The 25,852-nt window shown below is 41.9% G+C and overlaps 1 protein-coding gene and 1 long non-coding RNA gene across 5 annotated transcripts; both read right to left on the bottom strand.

Annotated features, from left to right (window-relative positions):
- Positions 1-1,100: 1,100 nt before the first annotated feature.
- On the bottom strand, positions 1,101-7,453 carry LOC311444177. 2 transcript variants are annotated; one of them, XR_014697690.1, is made up of 5 exons: positions 7,242-7,453; positions 6,148-6,280; positions 5,310-5,539; positions 4,690-4,825; positions 1,101-4,105 (listed from the first exon to the last, which is right to left on the bottom strand). It is a non-coding gene; the product is annotated as an uncharacterized lncRNA (long non-coding RNA). The 2 variants fall into 2 exon arrangements; XR_014697689.1 differs by having other exon boundaries at positions 1,101-4,825.
- A 5,335-nt stretch (positions 7,454-12,788) lies between these two features.
- Positions 12,789-24,178, bottom strand: LOC311444219 (P2R1A-PPP2R2A-interacting phosphatase regulator 1-like; the record flags this gene model as incomplete). 3 transcript variants are annotated; one of them, XM_084535197.1, is made up of 10 exons in its annotated part: positions 23,696-24,177; positions 23,398-23,476; positions 22,006-22,062; positions 21,589-21,632; positions 21,456-21,510; positions 21,129-21,230; positions 19,783-19,871; positions 19,175-19,236; positions 16,456-16,552; positions 12,789-15,364 (listed from the first exon to the last, which is right to left on the bottom strand). In XM_084535197.1, the coding sequence occupies exons 1-10, from the start codon at positions 23,809-23,811 to the stop codon at positions 15,214-15,216; spliced, it is 852 nt and encodes a 283-aa protein (XP_084391323.1). In that variant the 5' UTR covers positions 23,812-24,177. The 3 variants fall into 3 exon arrangements, with proteins under 3 accessions (XP_084391323.1, XP_084391322.1, XP_084391324.1); XM_084535196.1 differs by having other exon boundaries at positions 19,175-19,239; positions 23,696-24,174; XM_084535198.1 differs by lacking the exon at positions 12,789-15,364 and having other exon boundaries at positions 16,452-16,552; positions 19,175-19,239; positions 23,696-24,178.
- Positions 24,179-25,852: the final 1,674 nt, after the last annotated feature.

Genomic DNA, 25,852 nt, shown 5'->3' with positions numbered 1-25,852 from the left:
TCCTTTACAAAAAATAAAAATAAAAAATAATAAAAAAAATCAAAGGATCACACTTGCTTTTAAAGTGATGTTTGGTCACAATACTCTGTTCTTCAGGTCAGCTGCATTGCAGAGAGTACACAACCACTTCAAAATAATTGATGCAGTATCTGTTCTGCTAGCTGGTGTGTCTTAAAAACTGTACATCCAACAAATGCCAATACGTGGTTCATATGTACCAGGTTCTATCCTGGAAACATGCACACACGCTTTATTTCTATCTTCACTGAGAACAGGACAGGATTTTGCATTCCTGTACTTTTCATAACTCTCTCCTCACCCTGCTATGGGTAGTGGCAAAATTTCCACTGCACATAGTCTCAAACAACTGTGGTGGAGGAGCTTTTATCGAGGGGACTCCAGGGGCTGCTGCTGTCTCCTTTATGCCACAGGTTGAGCAAAAAGGGACTGCCAGGGAGGAGGTTCAGCCCCAGTTAATGCAGAAAAGTAGCAATGCACGGATCAGAAACATAACAAATTCCTTTATCCTGGTGCTTTTTGGGCAGACTGAGCATCTTGACATTTGATGCCTTGGGGACAAGACTGGCAGGGCTGTTTCTTCTTGTCATTCTTTCCTGAGTAGCTTTTAGTGTTGCACGTAGGGAGATCACAGCAGAGGGAAAGGGAGACACAAACCCTCTTTTTTCAGACTCTTGGCTAAAACCCAAATATGTTAAACATTCCTGCTAGGAATTGATTCCTCACAGCAAATCTCCAAGCTCTTGTCTCTGACAGATATAAACCCAGGGCTGTTTACATGAGATCAGCACATGCCCATGCTGCTGTACACTTCACGGCGTGTGCATTTCATGTATCTATAGAAATAGGGAATCCATCCTAGCAAGCCCTCTAGCGGTCTCAGCTGGGGAGATGGGGCCAGATCCAGGCACTAAGGCTCCACACGGTGCAGGAGGACCAGCAAAATCTTCCCTAAAGCCTGAAGACCTCAGAAGATATGAACCGGCACTTGTGGGCAGCCAAACAGTGCAGCCAAAGACCCGTGTGACATTTCAGCTGTGCATAAGGCACCGAATAAACAGAAAATATTGGAAGCACGTTTCTAGAGAGTTTGCAGAAATATTGTTTGGGTAGGGGAAAGGAAAGAGCTATGTTTTGCATCACATCCCATCACACTGTGGTACTAGTCACAATTTTGTGATGGCTTTCCTTTTTATTTAGGGGAAAGGGATAAAAAGCATGATGGAAGTCATGCAAGTGGTTAAATGGAAAGATCTGTTGATCTTGCAAGACCACTGGTAAATAATTTAACAAAGATCTTTAACGAGTATCACTCTACAGGGAAAAAATAGGTCCACTTTAAACACTGCTTTTCCAATTTGGATGTCTAAATCAGTATTGCAGTCCTTTAAAACAGCCAAACTCTGTAGGAATTGCCATGGAGAGTCAGACGCGGAGCTCTGGCTGCCAAGTGTAAAAGAGAAAAATGTGAGAAACTTCAGAACAGGCAAGCATGGGGCAATCTCCCTTCCCCCAGAAGAGCTCATCTGAACCCTGGAGACTATCTGAAGCATTAAAGCAATAGGTTTTGCCCTACCCAAATCATGGCTGGCATGAACTCTCCAGTGATGGCTCTTCTCCAGAGGCAGATTCTGCAAAGCTTTCGATAATTTTATGGAAACACCTCATTGCATATTTTAAGTATTCCCGTTACCATCTCTCTCCCAGAAGGATTTTAACCTCTCCAATAAACTGCGACTAGACACATAACATCCTGTGGTCACTCTGGATACCTGCACACATGGAGAAGCCTTCACCAGCACGGCTGCTTCACAGCCGCAGGAGAAGCTCGTGTGAGGAGCGTGGGTTCCCCACTGGGAGACACCTGATTCCCAGGGAAGGGAGCGCAGGGCAATTAGTCACTGTAAAACAGCCTAATGAGGCTAAAGAATTAGGAATTGCCTAGGCCCCAATAAAATCCAGTGCTTTATATGACTCGAGATGCAGTTGGAGGAATCTGGCTAATCTTTTACTCTCCTAGTAAATCATTCATTGAGGCCATCTGTGAAACATGAGAAGAGCAGCTTCAACCCAAGATTCCCGCTTAGCAAAGCTCTCACTGGCTTGGCCGGAAAGAAGCTTTCCTGATAAAGCTGATAGCTGGTCCAAGCCCTCATGATTTCCAGCAGCACTAATCCTTCTGGGGAGATTAGAGGAGCAGCCCTCGACGGTCCTGGAGCATGGGTGTGCATGTTAGCACAGTTTAAGGGAAAAAAAATCCACAGCACTTGCCAGGGGAGGGCCTGGCCCAGAGGTGCACCACTGGCCGCTTGCTTCTCCAGCAACCTCTGCAGATGGGTCTGACATGCGGCCCCAGAACAGCTGATCACAGCACCCCGGGGACAGGGAGCATCCATGGGGCACAGGGAGAGCATCCAGGGAGAAACCTGGTGCTTCGGTGGCACAGACTGAACCACAGTTTGGTTCAAGGAGAGGCATGGACGCCCATCTGGAAAGTGATGTTCAGCTGAACTCAGAACCCAAACTTCCCTGTGTCAGGAAAGTTCGTGTCTGGATCGAGTGAGTACGGTGTGGGGTTGTGTCTCCTGAGGAGGCAAAACATCCAAAACATCCCCCCACTTTCCACGCCAGGCTGCTTGTGCATATGTGTCCTCCACCCAGATCTGATTCTGTTTTTTAAGGAGCAATTAGCCTCTCTCCACAGGCATTACTGCTAATCTGGGAATAGAAGAAAGTCCTCAGGCAAATACTTCATAGGGCAAAACAAATAAAATTTTAGCTTACAGGAGAAAAGGGCTGAACACCTAACCACAGCATTTGAGAACATGAGTTACAATCCACTTCCTCCATGAATTAAGACAATACGTTTTTTTACTTTTTTTTTTTTTTTTTAAAAAACCTTCTAGTTTCTGATGTTTTAGGAGCTGCAGTTCCCTGGTGGCTCAATTGCCAGAAGGAACAGAGTTTCAAAGTGAAAGATGAGATGCTCCAACTCCGGGAACCAAATGCTTAAAGGGAAGTGAAGGAAAAACCCAAAGAAGAGACAAAATGAGAGCAGAACAGGGTTGGAGGCACAAGCCTGAAGTCTTACCTGGTGCAGGGCTCCCAGAGAAGGCAAGGTGTGCAGGCTCTCCGTATGATTTTACCCTCCTCCAACACACAGAGCACAAGCACCAACTTTCCTGCCTAATGCATAGTGTTGCCACCAACAGTCCCAGCTCAGAGCAGAAAGCGGAGCACAAGCAGACTGGCATGGTGGCCTGTTTCAGCCAGGGTGCCCAGGAGGCTGAGCAGGTCCCACCTTTAAGATCCATCAAGCACATGTGCAAACCCAGATAGTTATACTGGTTTGGGGTGCCTTGCAGAAACACAGCTGGAGACGGGAAAATACAGCCTCTCCTTCCCTGTGCTTAAGCTAAGCAGTAACACGCTTGATTTAGTGCTGAAGTCTTCTGAAAGCCTTGGCCCAAAGTATAGTGCTCTTGATGACCAAGAGAAGTTTGGGAAGTGATTATGTCTTGGAGCAGCACATCTGACAAACAGTAGGAGCTGTAGTTCCTAGGAAGCCAGAGATCCTCTTTGCTATGTGAACTTTAACCAAGGTTTGGTGTGATAATCCCTCCGTGCTGTGGTTTGTAAGATTTAACTATTCCTACTGTTTTCCTTGGCTTTCTGGCATTTTCTCCACTGAGCCTTGAGGTCAGTAACTGCATGGAATGCATCATTTTTTCTGCCTTCTCCCTAAAACCTCCTCAGATCTAAGCAGAGCAGCATCTCATCAATTTTTACACCGACCAGCTTATTAATAGTGTATTTTCTGTCGTGGAGAAAATAAGTCAAAGCAAGTAGGATTGGAAACTGCTTTACTTTATTTGTAAAAGTCAAGGGTCCTTCCTCCCCCCTCACTAAGTGTATAACTGTATGAAGAAAACATGGAGAAGTGCTTCCTCCATCTCCAGCCACCCGTCACAAGCACTGTGAATACCCCTTCTGCAGTGCTGCTTCCTTTCCTGGTGTATCTGCACCACCCTTGGGCAGTGACAGCCAGGGCAGCCTGCTGAGGTGGTGCACACTGCAGCCTGGACCCCTGCAAGAGGAGAGGTGTGGAGGGAGAGGCAGCAGGGAGGGCGGCCAGCACCCACACAGTGTCAGACACAAAGCAGAGGGAAGGAGGATGACAGCCAAAGGGTATCAGAGAAGTGCCCAACCTCAGCAAGACCAGGGAGGTGCCAGTGCTGTGGCACTGTGCCCGAGCAGAGCTGCAGAGAGGCCCAGGACCCCCCAGCAGGGCAGAGCTGACACAAGAAGCACCAGCAGGGCCCAGCTGGGCAGAGAGATTTCCCCTCTGTTGGGCAGGGCTCAGGTTGCTCAGCAGCAGGCTGCTCTGACCTCCCAACCATGGCAATCGTGGTGCATCTTCCACCCTCCAAGTCACACACAGCGGAGACTGCAGAAGCATCTGGTATAAATCCTCCTCTCTGGGCAAAAGCAGGAAGCACAACTTTCACAAGACTCTCTTAAATGGAGAAAATCATCCAGGCCTTTTCTTTGCAAGCAGTGCACCCCTCCTGGAGCCCTGTGTGATCTAAGTTGTTTAGGAAGTAAATGAAATAGAGTGAGCCAGAGAGATGTTAATGGTTATTTCTCCAGGAAAGAAAAGCTTAATTTTACCATGGGGATCTTGTCTCTGCTATGATCCTTTCAGTGGCTCACAGGAATGCAGGAGGAATTAACCGGCAGCAAGGACTGGTTTGCCCTTGCAGATCTGTGAGGAGTTTCATCTTTTCAAAAGAAATGCCCCCCACTCCTGAAAAAAAAAAAAAAGAAAAAAAAAGAAAAAAGAAAAAAAACAGACAAAGAACACTGACTCGGGTTGGTAACATGCAGTTTCACCATGGTCTGTAGCACTCTCTTTTTTTCCAACTAACCAAAACAGACCTAGAGCTTGTAAGTTCTTTGGAGACTTGGGCTGCAGCTGAGATGGTTGATGCACAAAGAGCAGGCAGCATTACATGAGTGGCAATGCTGGAGGAGCTGGCTCCAGGCAAGGTGAGAGGAAGGGGAAGCGGGAGGAGGATTTCCAGGCTCAGAGCCATTTGTCGCTTGCTCGTGGTTAGTATCTGTTAAGCTAACTGGCAATTGAGATCAACAACTAGGATTTTTCCATCCAATCTAAGCGAGCCAGCAGTTGGGTTTCATTCAAGTAATTGTTCTAATGGATAATAATGTATTATTATGACTAGAGGGCTTATTACTAGAATGTTGCACTAAATTCAATAACCCAAACTCACCATATATTGTCCCTCTTGTGGCGGCTTCAGTTGTTTGAGAAGGAGCCTTAGAGTTGCGTGATCATCCCTAAAACCTTCTCCCCTAAGTTCCAGCTTTGGAGAACAAGTTGTTCATCATATGCTGAATTCAGCCTTGGAGTAACTCCAGTGAAAACAAAAGGAGTAACAACAGGAATGGATTAGGCCCAATTGCTTTCACATTTCTCTAGCTTGAATTTCCAATTCCAATCCTAAAGGAGGAGTGAAAAAAAAAAAAAAACCACACACAACAAAACACCACCATATGGCACAATGACAAATATACTTCAAAACGTAAATCTGCCTATGCCGTGAGCTCATGCCCTTTGGAAAATGCACCAAGGTGAGCTTCCAGGAGCTTACCCACAAACAAAATCCTGCTGTTATCTAGTAGAAGCAATACATATTCCTACTTTTGCCAAAGTGTTGTAGTGATTTTTTTCACAAAATGGTCAAATCCATGACACAGTTCTAGGTGGCTACACTTGAGACTACTGACCTTACATACTTATGAAAAAAAAACTAGTATTTGCCAAGCTGAGATATAAAATCAGGAGGATTTCATTTCACAAAAACATACTGTGTAAGATTAAATAGTGTATGTTCTGTACTAAACCCATTTTCCAGGGAGAGTTGTGCATGGGTTGGAAGCGGGCACGGTCTCACCTACAAACCTTTCTCTGGCAGACCGTCTCTTTGGGTATATGGATGTGAACCAACAGACAGTACATGGAATAAGGACTGAGATACAGGACTGCATGCTCCCCTGCTGGCTGTTGAACCATGCTTTCTCTTGACGTTTTCTGCACCACTCACTCACCATCTTTAAAGTAAGTTACATCTAACCGTGACCTGCTGCTTCCTGCCCAGCCTGGTGAGCCACCAGCGTGGAGAAACTTCCTCTGGGCACGTTCTTCAGCGCATGCTTTCAGTGGCTGCCATGTGAAGTTAACCTAAGAAAAAAAATGTTGCCCTTCTGTTTTCACTGGAGCTATTCCCAGGCCAGATTCAGTGCATCACAACGGGGGTAACAGAGTTTTCCAGTGGTCAGGGAAGTGGGAAGTAAACTGCAAGTCAGAATTCCTGGGTTCCATTCCTAGCTCTTGTTAAACCAGTTCTGACCATCTGCTCCCTTTGTGCCTCCACACACTCGGTTGAGAGTTTTGTTAATAATGATGACACTCATTTAAAATTATTCCCCGACAAATAAGAAATGTATGAAACATCAGAGAAGCACAAAGCATTAAGTCTGAGACCGAGTTTGACCCACCAGCTTTACAGAATAAATGCAGAGCTTCATTCAGCTGCCACGCTGGAAACTGAGGAGTCCAGCTCAGCTGCTATCTAGCTCAGAAATCACTGCACATTGTTTGCAAACTTATCAGGAGTGACTTGAATTGTGAATTAGCTTCAGCAAGGCAGCTGGCAAGCTGCTGAAGCATACAATGCCTGCTGAATCTGCACTTCCTGTTGGAGACGTGCGAAGGAGAAGGCAAACTATGAAAGAGCAGAGAAACCGCTCCCAACTCAAGTCAAAGCTACGTGCAGCACAGGCACAACAGGGCCAGGCGCTGAGCCGGGGGAAAACCAGAACCCCCCAGCAACAACGGTGCTGATGGTACTCAGCCCTCGCACGGCACTTGCTAGGGAGAGATTTCAAAGCACTTTGTGAAGATCAGGACCATCATCTCCCCCCACCTCCTCACCCGGCTGGGTTAGACTGCCGAGCCGGGAGGGCAGCAGCAGGACCTTTCCAGCCTGGTGCTGCAATCCTGTCGGCAGCTCTCCAGCACGCAGCCCAAGGCTGATGCATGCTTATTGTCACATCTTGTTTTTCAGTAAAGAACCCAAGCTATGACAAAAGCAGCAGCAGACACCAAGACGTGCTCCAGCCAGCCTCAGCCAAGCACTCACCTGGACACAGCACCAGAGCACAGCTGTGCGGTCGGATGCTTGCTCCGTGCAGGCAGGCATTCCCCTTGCACTGTAGGTTACAAAGCTGAAGCTGCTGTAAATTCTCCAAGACCCAGGTCTGTATGTGCCCACATAGAGAAATAGCAGAAAGATGCTTGCTGCCTGCGGTCTGACGGGAATGCTGCAGCATCAGCACTTCAGGAGAAAGAACCCAGCTTGTACACTGCAATTCACTAAAACTAACTGAAATGTGCCACAGCATGCTTCTGAAAGACTTCCCAGGGCTGGGAAAACAGCCAATATGCAATATACTCCTAGAAAAGCTCTCTTGCTGTGAGTAGGGTCTTTCATTCATTTCAGGTTGTCAGTAAATTTGATCAAAGTCTCTCCTCTAGTATGAGAATGTGTCTTTCTTATAATCAGAGCTCCATCTTTTCATTTTTATCAGTTTTAATGTTATTAGTACAATGAAGTCCAAACCTGACTCTGGAAAGCTATCATTTATTTACACTGAAAGGAGGAGGTTACATTTGAGTGAAAAGAAAGAAAACAATAGAAGCTTCTAGCAACAGGGGTTGCAGGGTGAACTCAACTTAGGCGCACTTCAGCTAAAATAACTGCTGCTCATTAAATACCATCCCGTGCTTTGCAAGCCACGATACGCCATCCTGTGGTCATACAATAACCATTAACTTCTCACGTCTTCTGGTCCAAAGTGCCCAACGCAGTCAGATGCACAGTGCGTGTGCTGGCGCTTATGCTTCAGTATCATTCACGCTAGGTTTCTTGTTGTGAATGCAAAGCAAGGATGAAAAACTTCAGATACTCTCCAAAAAATAAGCCCTGATGTGCACAAGTTGCAAGATGTCTGCATACAGGTGTAACACAGCCCTTCAGCACGAGCCTTCTGCTGGCCAGGAGCGTAGCCAGGACAGCCCACAGCAGAGCCATCGCTTCCCCCATACCATGCAGGTGTACCAGCTCCTGCCCTGCCCTCTTCTTCCTGCTGGGTGGCATTCTTCTTTCTGCTCCACCGGGCTGCTCTCTCTGCACTGCCTGGTCCTGCCAGGTCCCCCCTGCTTTCCAGTCTGCTCTTTGGGCACCTCTGTCCCATTGAGATGTAGGAACTCCCTCGGCCTCCCTCTCATCTTCCCTCCCCCCCCCCCAAATTTTGCCCACTAACACCTAGGACGTACCCTCTCCTGTTGGAAGCTGGCAGTCCCATTTGGTAACTGCTCCTAGACAAGTTGAACATCCAGCTTTGCTTCAGCCAGCCAACAAACACAACTGCAACCTTCAAGGCTGGTGCAAACTCAGCGTGAAGCGGGGTGATGGGGAGCTGTGGCAGCACACAAACCCAGAGCTCCCTCTGTACCCCTCTTGGTGCCCACCTGGCTCAACCTACCCAGGCTGCTCCTTGCTCGTGTTGCCAGGTTTTAACAGGAAAAAAAGTGACCAGCAGCAGTAAGAGTCCTCAAAAGGCAACTGTTTCCCATTACAGTACTAGTTCTTTCAAGCTCTTTGATGTTGCTTCTCCCACACAAACAAAGCTGTTTCTTTCACAGTCTGTTCTTGCACACGAACAAGATGTTACACGTACTATACGTAGCACATCCTCGACTTATTTAAAGCACATTTGTCCCAACTCACTGTACTTTGTTCTCTATCATTTTTCAAACCAGTACTCATGCATCATAGGCACAGAGACGTTTTATTTTACTTCTCCCTGTCACAGTGATTTGTCTTCCAAATTCTGGGAAGTTCTGATCATAGTAGAGAAATTTCAGCCCTTAGGTAGGGTTGAGACTGAGCTGTTAAATTCATGGCATTAGCTGAATTTTTCCCTAAATTTTAGGTGTTCAGAGAGCAGAGTTTGCTTTGCAAGAGGCCTTTTACAAAATTTCAATTTGGATTCTGGACTAGTTAACTTTGGTTGCATTCTTAATCATACTCCTGCCCACAGCGATACCACCCGTTTCTTACCTGTGCAGATTCCAGCTTTTCCACACTGGAAGAATTATTGGTCATGCACTGCATTGATAAACTATTACAGTTCTCATGACAAATTTAAATTGCAAATTATTTGGGGCAAGGAAAGTCTTTTTGTTCTAGCACAATAGGATTTTCGTAATCTGCATTATAAACTACCCCAATACAAATAATAGCCTGGCACTTCTGCCAACTCATTTTATTTTGGGGAAAGTTCCCAAGTGGTGGAGACTGCCGCAGAATGCAGGAGATTTGATTAGGTGATGCAAGGGTTAATCCAGTCAACTTCTGACAAAACAAATGCGTGTCATTGTCTCCAAGATTCATTTGACTCATGTTGTTAAATATGAGTTACTTTTATACAGACTTCTGCATAAACTATAACCAAATGCCTTGCAAAATTAAAACACAATGGATAATTCTTCCAGAAGACACACATTTCATTATCTGAAAAATAATCAAAAATCCCAAACTCTGTTATACCCCAAAATGAGGGACAAACAAGCACCCACAAAGTCCACCAGGAATTTTACCACAGCTATTTGGTAAGAAAGTCAACGTATGGCAATTAACAGCAAATGATAATTGTGTTTGTGTAAGAGGTAAAATCTGATGCTCCTCAGAAATAAAATAAGGGAGACTAAGGATGTCAGACTCATTATTATAGCTGAAAATGATGCTTTTTTTGGATGGTTCAGACAGGAACGCTAGACAGCCTGGTGTCAGCAACGGGCCTGCTGAATCATAGGGGATTGTTACCACAGCGCTATTCAGAGACCTGAGGCAGGCCATGCCCTCCGTCTGTTGTAAATGAACAAAACTTGTGGTCTTTCAGCACTCAGTTCCTCTTCACAGGACAGAGAAGCATTTGGGGGTGAAAGCATGCTGGATGTTGTTGCTGTGTTACTAAGGATATGTTCAAAACACTACTTCCTACGTTTAAAGAGAGAGAGAGAGAGACTGCTATCAAACCAGCCAAATTGGTTTACTAAAAATAGGTATTTCTTTGTTCTGTGTTTTTAGCTTTTATTTCTTTTAAAACACCAGTCTTCCATGATCGCTAAAGCTAACACACATTCCTCGTTAATAGCAAGAGCCTGCCTACCTACTCTGCATTTCGACTTGACAATGTAAGAACAAAACAAATTGCTCTATGTTTAAAAAGGAAACACTGGCCCTGGCACATTTGTCACAGTCAAGACTCAAAACCGAGGCCCAATAGGCCCCATATCAAAAGGCTTTCAGATCTAAAAGCAAGTAATAAAAAGCAGCTTTAATGCAAAATGGTTTGGACTGAAACAAGAGACTTCCGCTAAGTGCCCAGCACGCTAATAAAAGGATAGCCTTGAGGTACATGTACGAGTTAAAAGTGGAAGTTGTGTGCCTTTGTATTTATGGGAATGGTAGTGCCCAGCCAGCAGCCCCAGTCATTATAACCTGCTTACATGAAGACTCTTCATTTGTAGCAGGAAATAAGTACCGGCTCTCACGCTTCAACCAGCTCTGCAGCCTATTTACTTCCTCAGAAAACAGGCCTGCCCTAAAATAACATCTACTTTTGGTTTAACCTTGATGACAAAGGTCTTAGTCATGAATTAGATAACCGGTCCTTAAAGAAGCTCGATCACCAATCCCACATCCTCTCCAAAGATGGCCATAAAAGTAGGAGAAGGGCTAACCGAATTTTGATGGGCAGGCGTAGCTTTCTTTTGGGGATGGATTGAACAAAAAAGTCCTAGATTTGACAAGGAGTCTTTTCCTTTAAGTTTGAATAGCCTGTACCCTCATAGAAGTCTCAGCTGCTTGCAATACTTGTTTTTTATTTGAAAATTAGTTGGATAAAGCAGGTCTAAGTTTGTGGCTAAGATTCTAATTTATGGTCAAAGGAGTTGGTACAGCCTTCGGCAGCTCACTGGATCATCTGGTACTTTAAATAATCCATTTCACAATCATCACCAAATTTGCTAAGAAATATTTATTAAATCTCAAGACTGAAATATTGAATAGTAGGCAAATCCCTTCACTCTTAATAAGGACTGTTGCCATTTATATAATAACTTTGGAATACAAGAGGCAGTCTGTATAGCTCTGAAAATATTTCTTGGCCTTTAGTCCAAAAAAGCAAATGAAACTGTCCAATGACTTCATGAAATATTTGAACAAATATTAACGCAAAGCTTTTTTGTTGTTGTTGTTATGAAACTACCAGGAATATTTTATGCAGATGAAATTCCTCCATGAAAAAGAAGTTTTCATCTTTGTTGTCACACAGTATATTATTCAGATCTGCAGATAAGAATGTGGATATTTGCAAAAAATAATTTCCCAAGAGTTATCTATTCCAGTACACACAGAGTCCTGAATCTGCCTAAGCCTGTTCAAGTTAACCTCTGCATACAGTCCCCAACATGGTTCTGCCTAGAGTTGTAGTCTTATATTTAAAATGCCTTCAGCATTTCCAGTCATTAAAATGAGTATTTTTATGAAATTTAAAAAAATTCCACTTTACCAATTTTATATAGTATAGCTTTCCTTGTGCATTTAAAGATGACTTTTTCCAATAAAGTCTGCAGGACTCAGATTTACATCCTCACCCACTGACAGTTTAATTAAATTTAATTGTAGGAGAAAGTATTTAATCACATACAGTCAGAAAAACAGCCCCTTAAACACAGGCTTTTGGGCCCAATATGAAATTCAATGAATTAGAATGAAACATGCATACTGCAATCCATTTCCTGATTCAGAACACTTGATATTATCAAAACACAGTTCCACAGTTGACTTTTTTTTCTTTCTTTTTTAACCTCTCTAAACAACTTGTAAAACCCTTTCACCATTTTAAGCCTGGTAAAAGAGGAGTCAGTATACTTCAGGTATAAAGGCAGTGCTAGTCTAGTTGTAATGAACTGTACAAACACCAACATCATAATGCTGTGCTAGTTAACATATCAAAAATATGCCATCTAAAATGCTGCTTGAATGACACAGATATCTGCTAGTATCCTAACTTTCTTTCCAATAGTTACAACATTAGAAGGAATCATCACTGGTGATTCTCAGCAGTACATACACATTAATGATTTATTTCAAAAAAGAAAAAAAAAGAAAGTGAAGAAAGACAGGAATTCTCATATTCCTGTTTAACTCATTATGGCAATTCAGCACAAGTAAGTCTGATGAAGTAAAAAAAAAAACAACAAAAAAAAACCAAACAGTGCTGTGTCAGTGGTTATCTGTTAAAGCTGACTACCAGCACCAGCTGGTGTTCTTCCCCAAAGTGATATCTAATTAGTTACAGACAAGACAGTTAATAAATCCAGAAATGCAACTTTTCAGTTTTAGTCAGATTGTGCTGTACTAGCCTTTACACTGCAATAAAGATCAATTCTGTAAGCAGCAGAAACTCACATGCAGTTAGGTGCAAATATCAACTATTAGAGTATTAGAAGACTTCATCTGTTTAGTTTTAAAATGAGCAAGTGGTATTACAGTTGTGTTAAATACGGTCCTAGAAGGGACCTATTACGATTACAAAAAGAAGACATTTAATCCTGAAACAACAGAAAAAGCATGTGTGTATTATATATATACATATATCTTATAAAAGAGCAATGCTTTCTGAAGAGTGGAGAATAGCCAGAACACTAAAACAATGCTGTAACAAGAGCCATTATTTGTGCGTTTGCTTTATGAAGCTTACATTCTAATGTTTACAAAGGGCAGCACTTATATAAGACTCTCCACTAACAAACAAATCTGGGATACATCAATTTTACAGGTAAGTCAGCCAAAAATAAGCGATAGCTATGATCTTCTCAGTTTTAAGAAAGCATGCAATAAGTTTGCCCCTTCCACCACCCCTTGTTCAGATTTGTAGATCACAGAACCAGTAAAAGGACAATATAATGAAACCGGGGCACAGATAACAGATTGAATTTTATCACAGACTGTTTATCAATATTTTTGCAAATGTAAAAGCAGCCTTCTTTCAGCATCAAAAAGGCAGAGAAGATACAAGCATGAATAAAAAAATAATTAAGCAATTTAAGACATCAAAAGTTCAAGAAATAGCACTGTGCATATACAAATAAAATTAACATTCAATACTGTAGAGCTCGTTTAAAAATGGCACCAATGGACAATATTTTACAATATGCACATTTATTTGAGGTGGGGAACTAATGCTCCACAGGTGAAGATGATAATACAAATGATAGTGCCACTGTTGGCCCATTATGGTACTTCTTACAATTTAATGAAAACACTTTAGAAAATAATCTGGTATGTACATGTCTTCTGGAAACTCAATGGCTTCTTCAGAACAGAAAAAACTATGGTTCTCCCCCTCCCCTTTTTAGCCAGACAATATTGCCAGAGATTGTGCTCACTCTTAAAGCACATAATCTTACTTTAAATTCAGTGCTATTTTCTTTCAAAAAGATCAGAAGTTGTACTTTCAGATAACAAAAGCAATTATGTTACAAACATTCAAAAATGGAAGCTTATGATTCTGGCAGACAATGTTGCGTATTAAATACAAACCAGCCAGCAATTACCGAACATAAAAAACTTATTCAATCATAAAAAAATACTATAATTCATCACCACAGACTTTTTACATAGTTATAAATAATAAATAGCATAACACAGTAGATTACAAACGGATTTATTTTGCCCCGTTAAAGTCTTTTAAAAGTAAAATCTCTATTGTCTTTCCTCAGACTGACCAAAGTACTGTATCAAGACTAGTCATAGTCCAAATGTAACTCCTTAGCCAAACAAATTTGCAGAGCTTGTATTCAATCTAAATTTTAAGGTCTCTCCTTACAAACCGAATGTTCGCTCTGCCATTTGCCCTGCTTATTACGAAGGCATAAACGCTGTATATAGCAGCTTCAGAAGTCACTATGTAGGCTGCCATCTCACAGCGTGGTTGGACTGCCCACAGCACCTTGCAACGGAGCACACACCTTGGAAAGGAACGCTAAGGAAAGCAGCATTGACGACAGAATCTGGTAAGCACTCTATAAACAAGCTGTACACAAAGGACTTCCCTCCCCCCCACCCCGGTTTACATTCCATAATTCTGTAACAATGTCCCCTAAGGCACAAAAATACCTGTGACCTCAATGCCACAGGAGACATTGATGGTGCCATACATGTTCTCCTACACAGTAGTTTAAATAACTTAGTTATCTGCACTGTATGTCTTAGATCGAGGCATGGATTAATTTTCCTTGGCCAAATGTTGCTGATTATTGACCGTATTTTCATATAGTCCGTAGGACGAAGGGTCTGGGGAGAAAACTATGCAGCTATTGCAATCACGTTCATTCGTAGAATATTGTTATTTCTTCACCAATGGCAAAAGTGGCAGTCGTTAGTTGTTTTTTGTTTTTTTTTAAATGTAATAGAGTGAGATTTCCAGACCCATTGTGGTCTCCTGTAACAAAAGTGACTAGCAGCACTAAGAAAAATTTGTTTTCTCCCTTCTGCAAAAAGGATTTGAGGCTAGTGAATAAAGGAAAAAAAAAAAAAAAAAGCAGGAATAGTTTTACTTAATGGTTGAAGTGCCAGACAATAAATTAGTATTTTCAAATCCTTGCGAACCAAATTATTTCCCTAGACATAGTGACCACGATAATAATAGAAGTATTTTCCTAAAAATTGCAACACTAATAGGTAGATACCTATCTTGGAATCAAAAAGTGTATGCAAGTTCTTGAAAGCAAGAAGTTAGTATAATCTGAGCAGACATCTTGTTTAAAAAATAAATCCGCAAAACCAGACATTAATATGGTCTACAATGTCCATTAAATGGATAAATCAAAATCACTGGAAAGTTGCCAAGGATTACAGTTACACTAATTTTCCATGTAACAATCCTCATGTTAACGGTTCAAGGATCAGAGTTCATTTCTCTGTACGAGTGTACAGTAAGGGAACAGCACAGCCAAACACTGACTCGGAACTCATTAAGTCACTTAGGTGAGAGATCATCCATCAAAATGAATGAAGAGCATGAATTTGAACACGTTACTGGAGACTCCGTGGTTATGCTGCCTTTAGTCAGTGAATCAGATGAAGAGCCAACACTGCTGCTACTCCCATCAAGTATGTCTGAAGACAGGCTGAGGAAAAAGAAAATGGTTATTTAGTAACACAGGCATCATGAATTTGTCTACAAAGCTAACGTACTTTTTCTCCTTCGTAGGAAAGATGTAGGAGACATATACTACCACTCAGTCTTTACTCCAAGACCGGCAGCCCTGAAGACTCCTTGTTTTCTGTAGCATGTTATATGTATATTCATGCTCCTTAAGGGAACGAGGAGCAGAATTTTATTTTTTTTTTTTTAACATGCAGAATAAATTACTACTCTGATTTTAATCAGTTATAGAAAGGAGATGACAACTAACAAGCAAAATCTTAAAAAGGTTACAGGAAAGAAAGAATAAGAATCTAATCAGCAATGCAGCATAGACGTCGTTAATTAGCTATTATGTTTTTAAAATGTTACACTACTCAAAGCAAGATTATGAAATGCGTTTTTCCTTCTTAAGTAAGGAATTACTCTGTTTGGATTCTGAAGTCTTGATACATGATTCCAGACAGCTTGTAAAAAAGATGCTTTTGTAATTTAGCTGGAAGTAAAATGAACGAAATATTTCTAGGTCCCAATTCCATAGGTATATTGAAATTACAGTAATACGGAGTTGATATTTTAGAATACTTAGTATCTGACTTCTGACTATATATTCAGCTTTTTATGATCATAATCGTAAAGGAGACATAAATCAGAAAAGAGACAAACTTAACACTAAAAATCTTGAACTTGTCAATATGAACTATGTGACTGCAGCAACCATTCACATACACATTATCTAGGTATTCAGGTAAGTGCCACAGATACTACACAGTCACTGCCTACAAAATACTGAAATGATGAAGCATCTTCAGATGAAGGAACTTTGCTAATGAACTAATCATGATTTGTAATGACTATATTCAGAATGACAGTTTTGATACACAAAGTCTAGGCTAGCGTCTGCTCAGGAAGAACTGATCAAATGGACAGGAACATTATCATCCTACACTATCACAGAATTCCCAGTAATACGTATATGCAAGCTATAAGCAAAATATTTTTTTCTGAAGAATGGAAAGATTTGTATGGATGCACATTCCCTGGTTTGGCAATTTAGGGCACGCAATATTTTACCATGAACTGAGATCTGTCAGATGTGTAACATCTGGAGAAAGCATGTTGGTTGTTCCTTGAAAAAGTCTCTTTGGCTGACTTTCAGTTTCCATTTCACCTGAAGAAAATAGTGCAAATAATCAAACTTACTCGAGTCTCTGGAATGTCCATTTAATATTTGTCTATAGTAAGAGAGAAGTTTGTCCCATAATAGAGCAAGCTGGCATTTATGACATGGTAAGTCTTCTAATTCAGTCAACCAAGCACTCAGGTAAGACATTAATTTTATGCTAGCTGTTGTTTAATCATCTAGTCCATTCTTTAACTAATGCTCTGGCAGTATCTGACAGGCTACAGTGAAAGATCTCAAAGACACAAAAACAGGCACTTGCTAAGCTAAGTTCAGACTACAATCAAACAAAATAATCTAAAGCAAACTAATTACTGTGGCTTAATTTTAAGTGAGCAGTTGAGATAAGGCAACAGACATATCCCAAAATCTCAAGATTAAAGTTCTTAGTGATTACAGAAATAGAAATGCCAGCTTGGTACACGGTTTCGCTCTCCTGAGTACAACAAATACTTAAACGTATGTACACTTTTACATAAAAGCTGAATAGAAAAAAATGAGCATGTGTATGCATTTCCAATTACTCATCATGGATCAGACTTTGTACCTGTAATCATCTACTGACATTAAAAAGATTAAACATGATGGGGAGAATTCATAAGGTCTGTTTAGTATAATCCGCCCTGAGAATGAGCTAGCTCATTAATAGCTTCTGTATAATAGACATTTTGAAATACCAAGAACTTGCAGATAACAAGCTTAAAAGAAAACCCTCTCAGCTACAATATACTTCAATTTTCAGCTTGGCAGCAAAAACATAGGAAACGGAAATAACTTTGTCTTTTTACCTACCAGCAGCTGCAGTGTTAGTTTGAAAATCTGACAGAAGCTAAGCATTTCAGTTAAACAGTATATATTTATGATAGGCAACAGAATCCTACTACCATTCATTTTATGCAAGACTGATAACACCCCATATTTATTTCCTTTAACACACAATCCCCCACCCCCTCTTTTTTTTTTTTTTTTTTTAAGGGAAAGAATGACAACTTCCATCAAGCAAAATGGGGAAAAAAAAAAAAGATATTCAATACTTGGCCTTACATGTAAGTGAAAAAAATGCAAAACAACAATTAAAGTAACACTTGCAACACTTGAAACTTCACAAACCTGCACTGCACAGTGCAATTAGTATTAATTCCCTATTGCAGTGAAATGTTATCAAATGCATGACGCATTTAGGAAAATAAATTAGGTTCATTTATATGGATTAGATATTTTAAAATTAGGTAACATTTTGAACTATTTCTTGATATGTCCAGTAAAAACTTTGTATCTCCACTTTGTAGAAGATGCTCCACCAGAGCACACAGACAGGGTGAGGAAAGCCTGCCCTTTTTGTTCTGTTTTTAATACATTTTACAACTGTACACAAGCTATTTTAAGTAAAACATCACAGCATGAATATCTATTCCCTGTTCATCACTGAGCTTCATACATTTTTGTACATTTTTTAATGATTCTAAAATTCACAGAAATTCATAATTGTTCTAGGATGTAGTTTGAATATCCTTAATGCAGACGACTTTCAATAAAGAATGCAGTTTTCTTCATTCAGGAGGAAACCTCTTGAAATTCAACAAAGGCAAGTAAATGCAGCATCCTGCACCTGGGAAGAATACTCTCTCCCCCAGCCCCAAAGCACCAGTACAAGCTGGGGGTGGAAAGCAGCTTTGCAGAGAGGGATCTGGGAGTCCTGGCAGCCAGCAGGCTGAACACGAGTCAGCAATGGGCCCTTGTGGCCAAGAGTATCCTGGAGGGCATTGGGAAGAGCACTGCCAGCAGGTCAAGAGAGGTGTTTCTCCCCCTCTACTCAGCAAAAGGTGAGGCCTCTACTGGAGTGCTCTGTCCAGTTCTAGGTTCCTCAGTACAAGAGGGACGTGGAGCTCCTGATGCAAGTCCAGCTAAGGGCTACTAAAATTATACAGAACTGAAGCATCTATAAGGAAAGACTGAGGGAGCCAGGTCTGTTCAGCTTGGAGAAGGCTTTACATTTTTACTGTGAGGGTGACTGAGCACTGGAACAAGATGTCCAGGGAAGGTGTGGAGTCTCCTGCCCTGGAGACCATACAAAAGCCATCTGGACACAACCCTGGGTAATGTGCTCTAGGGGATCCTGCTTCAGCACAGGGGTTAGACTATACCATCTCCAGCGGTCCCTTCCAACCTCAACCATCCTGTGATTCTGTAAAATAACACTGATCTGCCCTGCACTCATCTCTCTCTCACCTTCTGAACTTTCAGAGTAAAAACAAACATTCAGTACTAAGTTTAGAAGATACTGCATGATAAGCAACATTCCTTGGATGATCTGAAGGGTGTGCACCGCACAGTGGTAACTCTTAGGAATGCCAGGGCTCACAAATATTCACAAACATTTAATTTGATGTGGAATAAAGTTTGCCTCTTTCAAGCAGTAGCTGTTCTAATGTTTTTCATTCTTGTATTTTATACTAACTACTTTACATTGTATTTGTAAATTACAATTGGTAAATTCCAGTTCACCATGGATACAAGCACATTATATATACAGGAAAACAACAAAAAATGTATCTTCCCGCTGCAAACCTACATCCATACTAAAGCATCTGACAATGTAAATACACGTACCTTTTCTTTTAATGGGGCCAAGAACGCTAGGCCTGATACAGTTGATTGGACTTTGACTCCTCCTGCTAGAGAAAATATTGATAGTAAAAGTTCCAAGTTTGAACACCACCATACTTAGCATCAAATCAACACAACCATATATCAAATGTTTGTTAAAGCTATTCCTGTACAACTGGAACGCTTAGGGAATCTGAATACGCAAAGAAGTGCTGCCTATTAGAGCAAATTATCTGCCACAGAAAATTTGTTAAGTTTTCTAGGGTCTTCTCCTTCTCTTAGTACACGCTCACTTCAAGCCATTTTTATCTTCAGTATAATATTTATATGAAATTGATACAGCGACAAATTAATCAAGTTCACTGGAAGGGCCAAGGAATTTCCTCACAAGATACAAAGTCTAGTTTAAAGTCGACACAGATTCTTGTAAGAACACTCATGTAAAGCTACCATTGGTAAAAAATAAACCTGCAAAGCATTTTTACATGGCAATGCTTCAGCTATTCTAAAAATGAAGCCTCTTTTAATGCTTTGGCATCAGCTTTAACCATCTTTATGCTAGCCTTGGAATTTAAGCCAATGTATACCTGTTGCTTTCAGAAGTTACTTACTTGGAGAATCGCCTTGTTGGACTGGGAATAGGACTTGGAGGTAATCCATTACTGCTCACAAACATTTGCAATGATGGTGAAAAACACTGCTGCAGAATAAATTACAAAAACATGATTCAGAATTCCCTTTCAAATACTGAAGTGTCACTCCCCCAATCAAAATACCCCCCCCCATTAAAGAAAACTTAGTAACAGAATAAGGCAGAAATGATTAAACAGAATCTTGGAGGAATTAAAACTCAACTTGCAAAAAATACACTGGCTAATGCAATACTGCTCAGATTAATCTGAAATTCAAAACCATATGAAATCCAAAATTTAAATAGACTGTTTTCTAAATAAAACTGTTGTTTCTGTTCTTCCCATTACAGTTAGAAATAGCAGTACAGTACTCAGGACTTACTTTTTTCCAACACATTTGCTATGCAAACCAGCTGAGTTTACTCAAGATACCTGAAAATTTAATACAATCTGCCAGAGCGGAACAGACTATTTAGCTCTGTGATACTGTAGCTCATTTGATCTTAGCCTGTGAATACCCAGAGCTAAGCACACAAATATTTCTCTCAAGCTCACTACTACTATACAGTTCCTATTCCAAAGGTACAGCATGAGCTTTCAGCACTAGTGTTATACTAGGAACAGCACTGCAATAAAACATTAGCAGTACAAAAGCAGAACCACAAAAAAAGGCTGAGAACAAGGTCAGGCAGCCCACCTTTAAACACAGTTACCATTTTTTCTGTGCTAACATTTCAGTTTTCCCATCCTTACTGAAAAAAAAAAAGTAGTTTACCCAAGATACACCTTTTTCCTTTTCCAGCATTTGCTATCAGTCTTCAGTGCAAATTAAGCATGCCCAAATTTGAGCTGAGTCCTTCAGTGAGTTTATGCCTTCCTTTCCATAACTGACGGACATATATTACTCCTCCTCACCACACAGATCTGCAGCTTCTGCTGTTTGCCTAATCTCTTCCTCTCCACATACAATACATTCAGATTTTGGTGCTTCTTCCCCAGCACGCCCCAATTATGCGGTTGAAGATCATGTCTGTATACGATTACTACAGTGACCTCTTCTAACTTCCCTGGAACCAGAATCCTAACCACCCAAACATTACGCAAATAGAAGCAAGTGAAAACACGCAGTGTGAAAGAATTAGCACACGGCTTAAACTCTACAGGCTCTAAGATAAGCATCTGATCATTAGAAAACAGTAATATGTGGATTTGGGTTGGGTTTTGTCATTGCTGGTTTTTAAATCTGTGAAGTTTCACATTTTAGAATTTTCAGTGAAGGTGAACTGTAAAGATGTGTTTTCTGTTTGGTGTTTCACTTATCCTACCTTTCCTATTCCTCTTGTAGGTGAAGGTGCCGGCGAAACTGGAATGAAGTCTATTCTCTTTGGGGAGGAAGATTTTTCAGACTTGTCCAAGTCATTGTCACTCTGTAAATACAAAAGTTTCAAACTTCACAGTTGCACAAGACATTACCTTAGAATCCAAGCTACAACCTTCCATATAAAGTTGTTAGGCCAAGTACGCAAAAGAGCTAAAACAGATGAACTTTGGTTTATCTGAGATTATTTCCACAGTTACTCCTCTCTTTCCCTTAAATTCATCAGTTGAGCGTAGAAGTGGAATTAAGTATGAAACATCTATAAAGAGATTACCAGGCTCAAGCTTTCCTCCCATGATTGGCTTATCTGCATTGCTGTTTGCACTTCCCTAGAATACAAAAAATCCCATCAGTAGCTACAAAGAGGATAACTGACTATTTTATCATCTTGTTTCCATAACACTCACCTTTCGTGTGCTGTTTCTCTGTTCATTAAATCCACTCCTTCTTCCTGCAGGAGATAAACATTTTAAGTTTTTATGTAACATCTGTTCATCACAGGTACTTATAATACTACTCACGATTCAGTAATTTGCTTTTATAATTGAAATATGGACAATAGAAGCCCTCCAGAAAGAAAAACTGCTATAAGCCTACCTCAGCATTTCTCTTAAGGAAACAGCACTCCAAAAATGCAAGGTAGTTGAAACATGACAACAATAAGCCTTGCAACCACACTTCCGTGTTGAAATTAAATCTTTTTTAGCTCTGTTTACTCTAATACTTGAAAAATTCAATAGGAAAGAAACTCACATTATGTATTTCAGTATTATATAAATGCTTTTCATTCTGTTACTAAATATATAGTTAAAAACCTCACTTACCCTTCTGATCTGATGAAGTCGACTACTAGGAATACGAATGGGAGATGATGACAGCAACTGAAAAAAAGTGACAGCCACCACGATTAAATCGCAAACCAACAGCCTGCATCCACCCATACACCTACATTTTTGTTGAATTAAAAATGAGCTGTACAACTTCATGTGGATGACTCAAATAATGTTGCAAAATGAAAACACTGACCTTCAAAAGACTAGTTTTACTACTTACAAATTCATTCTGTCACTCTGCAAGCAGTGCTGATCTCAGAGTTGCATGCTCTTAGTATCTCAAGTGCACAAACAGCTGTATGTGCCATTTAAGCAAGAGAGGGATTATAAATGAAACTGAGAATATTATCTAATTCCCTACTGTCTAGAATAAGACGACAGACCCCTGTACTAACTTACTCAACCAGCTTACTTTTATAGAGCATTTCAGCTCCATCTTGAAGAGCATTCTGTAAACCTTTACTTTTGCAATTGCAAAGTATCTTATGCATCTAATCCCTCTGAACCTTTGGCTAGTGCCACATACAGCCAACAGTTCTCACTCAGGATGCCCACGTGTCTGCCTACATGACACCTACTATTTGAGTTCCAAAGTTTTGCAGTCTGTCTTTAAACATACCTCATAACAAAAGACTTTGAACTAAAACTCCACTGCATTTTTTCTGAACGAGATAAAAAACACAGAAGTAACACATATTTTAGGACTTCACGTTCCACAGGTTTTGAGAAAAACAATTTAATCTTCACTACCCTTGGATGAGAAAGAAAAAAAAAATAGCAGAAAAGAGCACATGGCTCAGCATAAGCTGACAATAAAGACAGAGAGAAAAATGAAACATAACATCTTTGAAAAATCAAGTAAGTTCACTACTGTATGCTAACAGATTTATATAACAAGAGGCAGAATATCACCCAGGATATAAAACTCTTCTTCATATGATTCTCTGATGTCTAATGTTCAGCCTTTGCAAAAAAAAAAAAAAAAAAAAAAAAAAAAAAAAGCCCCATGAAAAAAAACAGGTCAATGGAGCATTGCAAATCCCTCTCTTCCGTTTTTACAACAAATTAAAAGAACCATTCAAGACTTTCAATCGTGATAGCAGTTTTCTCTTCCTATCTGTGTTCAGGTCCAAATTAACATTAAGATATTACTTAATACCAGAAATCAATCCTGGCTCCTGATATTGTTCCGTTCTTGGGGATATGCAGCTAATGCATAAGCATTGTTTTATTGTAGGCAGCAGCTGCAGGTGAAAAATGCATATTCTGCAGTCTGGAATCTCTCTCTGACGCTTAGAGCAAGCACAAATCAAGTTTAACTTCATTTCTCCAGCCCAATTACTTCTTGCTAGGTGTAAACAAAACATGCTTGAGATTCCTTACCATACTGTGACGGCTCATAACTGTTGTACTGTTCCTGCGAGTTCGCAACACGTAAGGCTGAAAAACCTGCGAGTTGTCACTGCAGGGAGAAAAAAACGAAAAGGCTTTGTGAGCAGCCTTCTGAGGTATGCTTAGAACCACACTTTCCTTAGAACCACACGGTGCCACTGGACGTACTGCCATCTCCAGCGCATGGAAAGCACCCATTTGACTTCCACAGCTTTACCGCAGGCCCCAGCCGAGGGCTCCGGGCCCAGCCCTGCCGAGGGCTCTGCGGGCCGGGCCGGGCCGCGCTCACCTGAGCCCGTGGATGAGGGGGGCGCTGTTGGATCTCCTCAGGCCGCCCCCGTCGCTCGGGGCCGCGGCGCTCCCCGGCGGCAGCTCCAGGTCCAGCTCCATTTTCTCCTGAGCCATCGCGGCCCCGGCCCCGGCCCCGGCCCCGCCTGCGCCTGCGGCTCGTCCCGCTCCGCCGCGACGCCCATTCACTGCCGCCGGCCGCCGCGGCTCCTCCTCATCCCGCGCCGCCGCCGCCGCCGCTCCCCAGGGCGCGGGGCGCTGCGGCCGCCCCTACAGGCCCCGCGGGCGGCGCCGCGGGCAGGGGCCGGGGGCGCGCCGGGCCCGCCGAGGGGGGCGGCCCCAGCAGCGCCCCATGCCCCTACAGCAGCCCCTACAGGCCCCTTCCCGGCCCCGCGCCTCCCGGGGCCGCCGCCTGCGCACGGGGCGGGGCGGGACGGGACGGGACGGGCGCGGAGGCCGCGGGACGGGACCGGGACGGGAGCGGAGCGAGCGCCTCAGGCCCGACGCCCCCCACCGCCGCCAGCCCCGGCGCCGCCACCCAGCGCGCATGCGCGGGAGGCAAGGCGGAGGCGCGGCCCGCAGCTAACCGCCCGCCGCGGCGCACGCGCCCTTGCCGCCGCCCAGCCGCTACCGCGCATGCCCGCGGGAGCCGCGTCGGGCCCGAGCGCCGGCTTCGGCTCCGCTCGGGCTCCCGAGAGCCTCCGAGGCGGGGGCGCGCGCCGATTGGCCGCCGCGGCGGGGCGTGTGTTTGAAATGGTCCAATGGGAGGCGGGGTGGCGGCTGCGGCACGCGGGAACGCGGCGTGTGGGGGGGCCGCGGGTTCGAGTCCGGCACTGCCATTGAGTTCAGACCACTCAATGCCAAGAGATTAAAATATTTCAGTTTGTGTTTTCTCGTTTTTTTTTTTATTATTATTATTTTTTACATATCCATCTATAGTAACAGCTGCAATATACATGTTTTTCTCTTACATTCAGGGGTTCTTCAGGGTCCTTAGCAGCATCACATTTCAAAAAGTTTTTATTTTCCTCTGGGAAATGGCTGTTGTTTTTTCAAGAGCGCTAAGCACAGAAAACGTTGGCATGGAAAACTTTAACTTCTTGCTATTTCAACTTTTTTTAAGTGGAAATATAGCTGCATAAATTATTCCACTACTTGAAAAAGACTGAATGTAGATTACCTTAGATAACAGAGTAGAACTGCCCATAGCATGCTACTCATTGTGTACCTGCTTGCCTTTTTTGTTAATCAAGACTGAATCAAATGTTTTCCGTTGTTCTATGCTCGATGTAGGACTCTAATCAACTGTTTTGTTGAAGTTCAGTATTTCTTGCATTATACTGACACTATTGAAGAACTTTGTGCCTACTGTGTATCTAAGATGACTTAACAGGGCCCATGCATAGTACATTTAAAGTATTTTCAAGCTTTATCAATGTGTTTATATTGAAAAACCTGGAGACAAACTTCCCTGCCTTGTATTATTGCAGAAGGAAAACCTTTTACAACCTTATTGCATTGCTTACACTATGGTATATTGTAGCCAGTAATGATGCGTTTCTTTGAGATGATACAGAATCCCTATCTATTCTGGGGGGACAAATAAAAAAACTAACAAAAAAAAAAAAAAAAAAAAAACACTAAAGCCTTATTGTGCTTGATTTCTGGTAATTATGGTCAGTCTGCTTAACTGGAAAAATAGGATCTAGTACTTTATGAGGAAAAAAAAAAAAGCTATTAATCACGTCTTACTGCCACCATTCACTAAAAGCAACACCATATTTTTAAGCTTTAATAAAAGATCTTGCCCCATTCACCTTGTCTAGTGCTTCAGCACAAGCACTTTGTCAGCTGAAGAGTGCCAGAAAGCCAATTTGAGTGAAAACATCTAGCCTGGAATGGAAATACATTCACACATAGGTTGGCTCTGTTAATATAAAAAACACCTGCAAAATGTGACTGCATCACGCAACTATGTGGATTTTACTAGACAGCAAAAAGCTTCAAATGCTACGTACCTGGAAAAAGTCAACAGCATCCAAAATGTGGCTGAGAGCTCAAAAACACCTGCTTCACGGACTCAGATTTTGTTGGTGCCTGGCACTTACACAACAACCTGCTACCTGACTGGGGCTTTACTATAACCCTGAGAACCACA

The sequence above is a fragment of the Aythya ferina genome (assembly GCF_964211825.1).
Source record: "Aythya ferina genome assembly, chromosome: 13".
Lineage (NCBI taxonomy): Eukaryota > Metazoa > Chordata > Aves > Anseriformes > Anatidae > Aythya > Aythya ferina.
The sequence above is the reverse complement of the archived record's forward strand: the minus strand, read 5'-3'. Positions and strand labels throughout refer to the sequence as shown.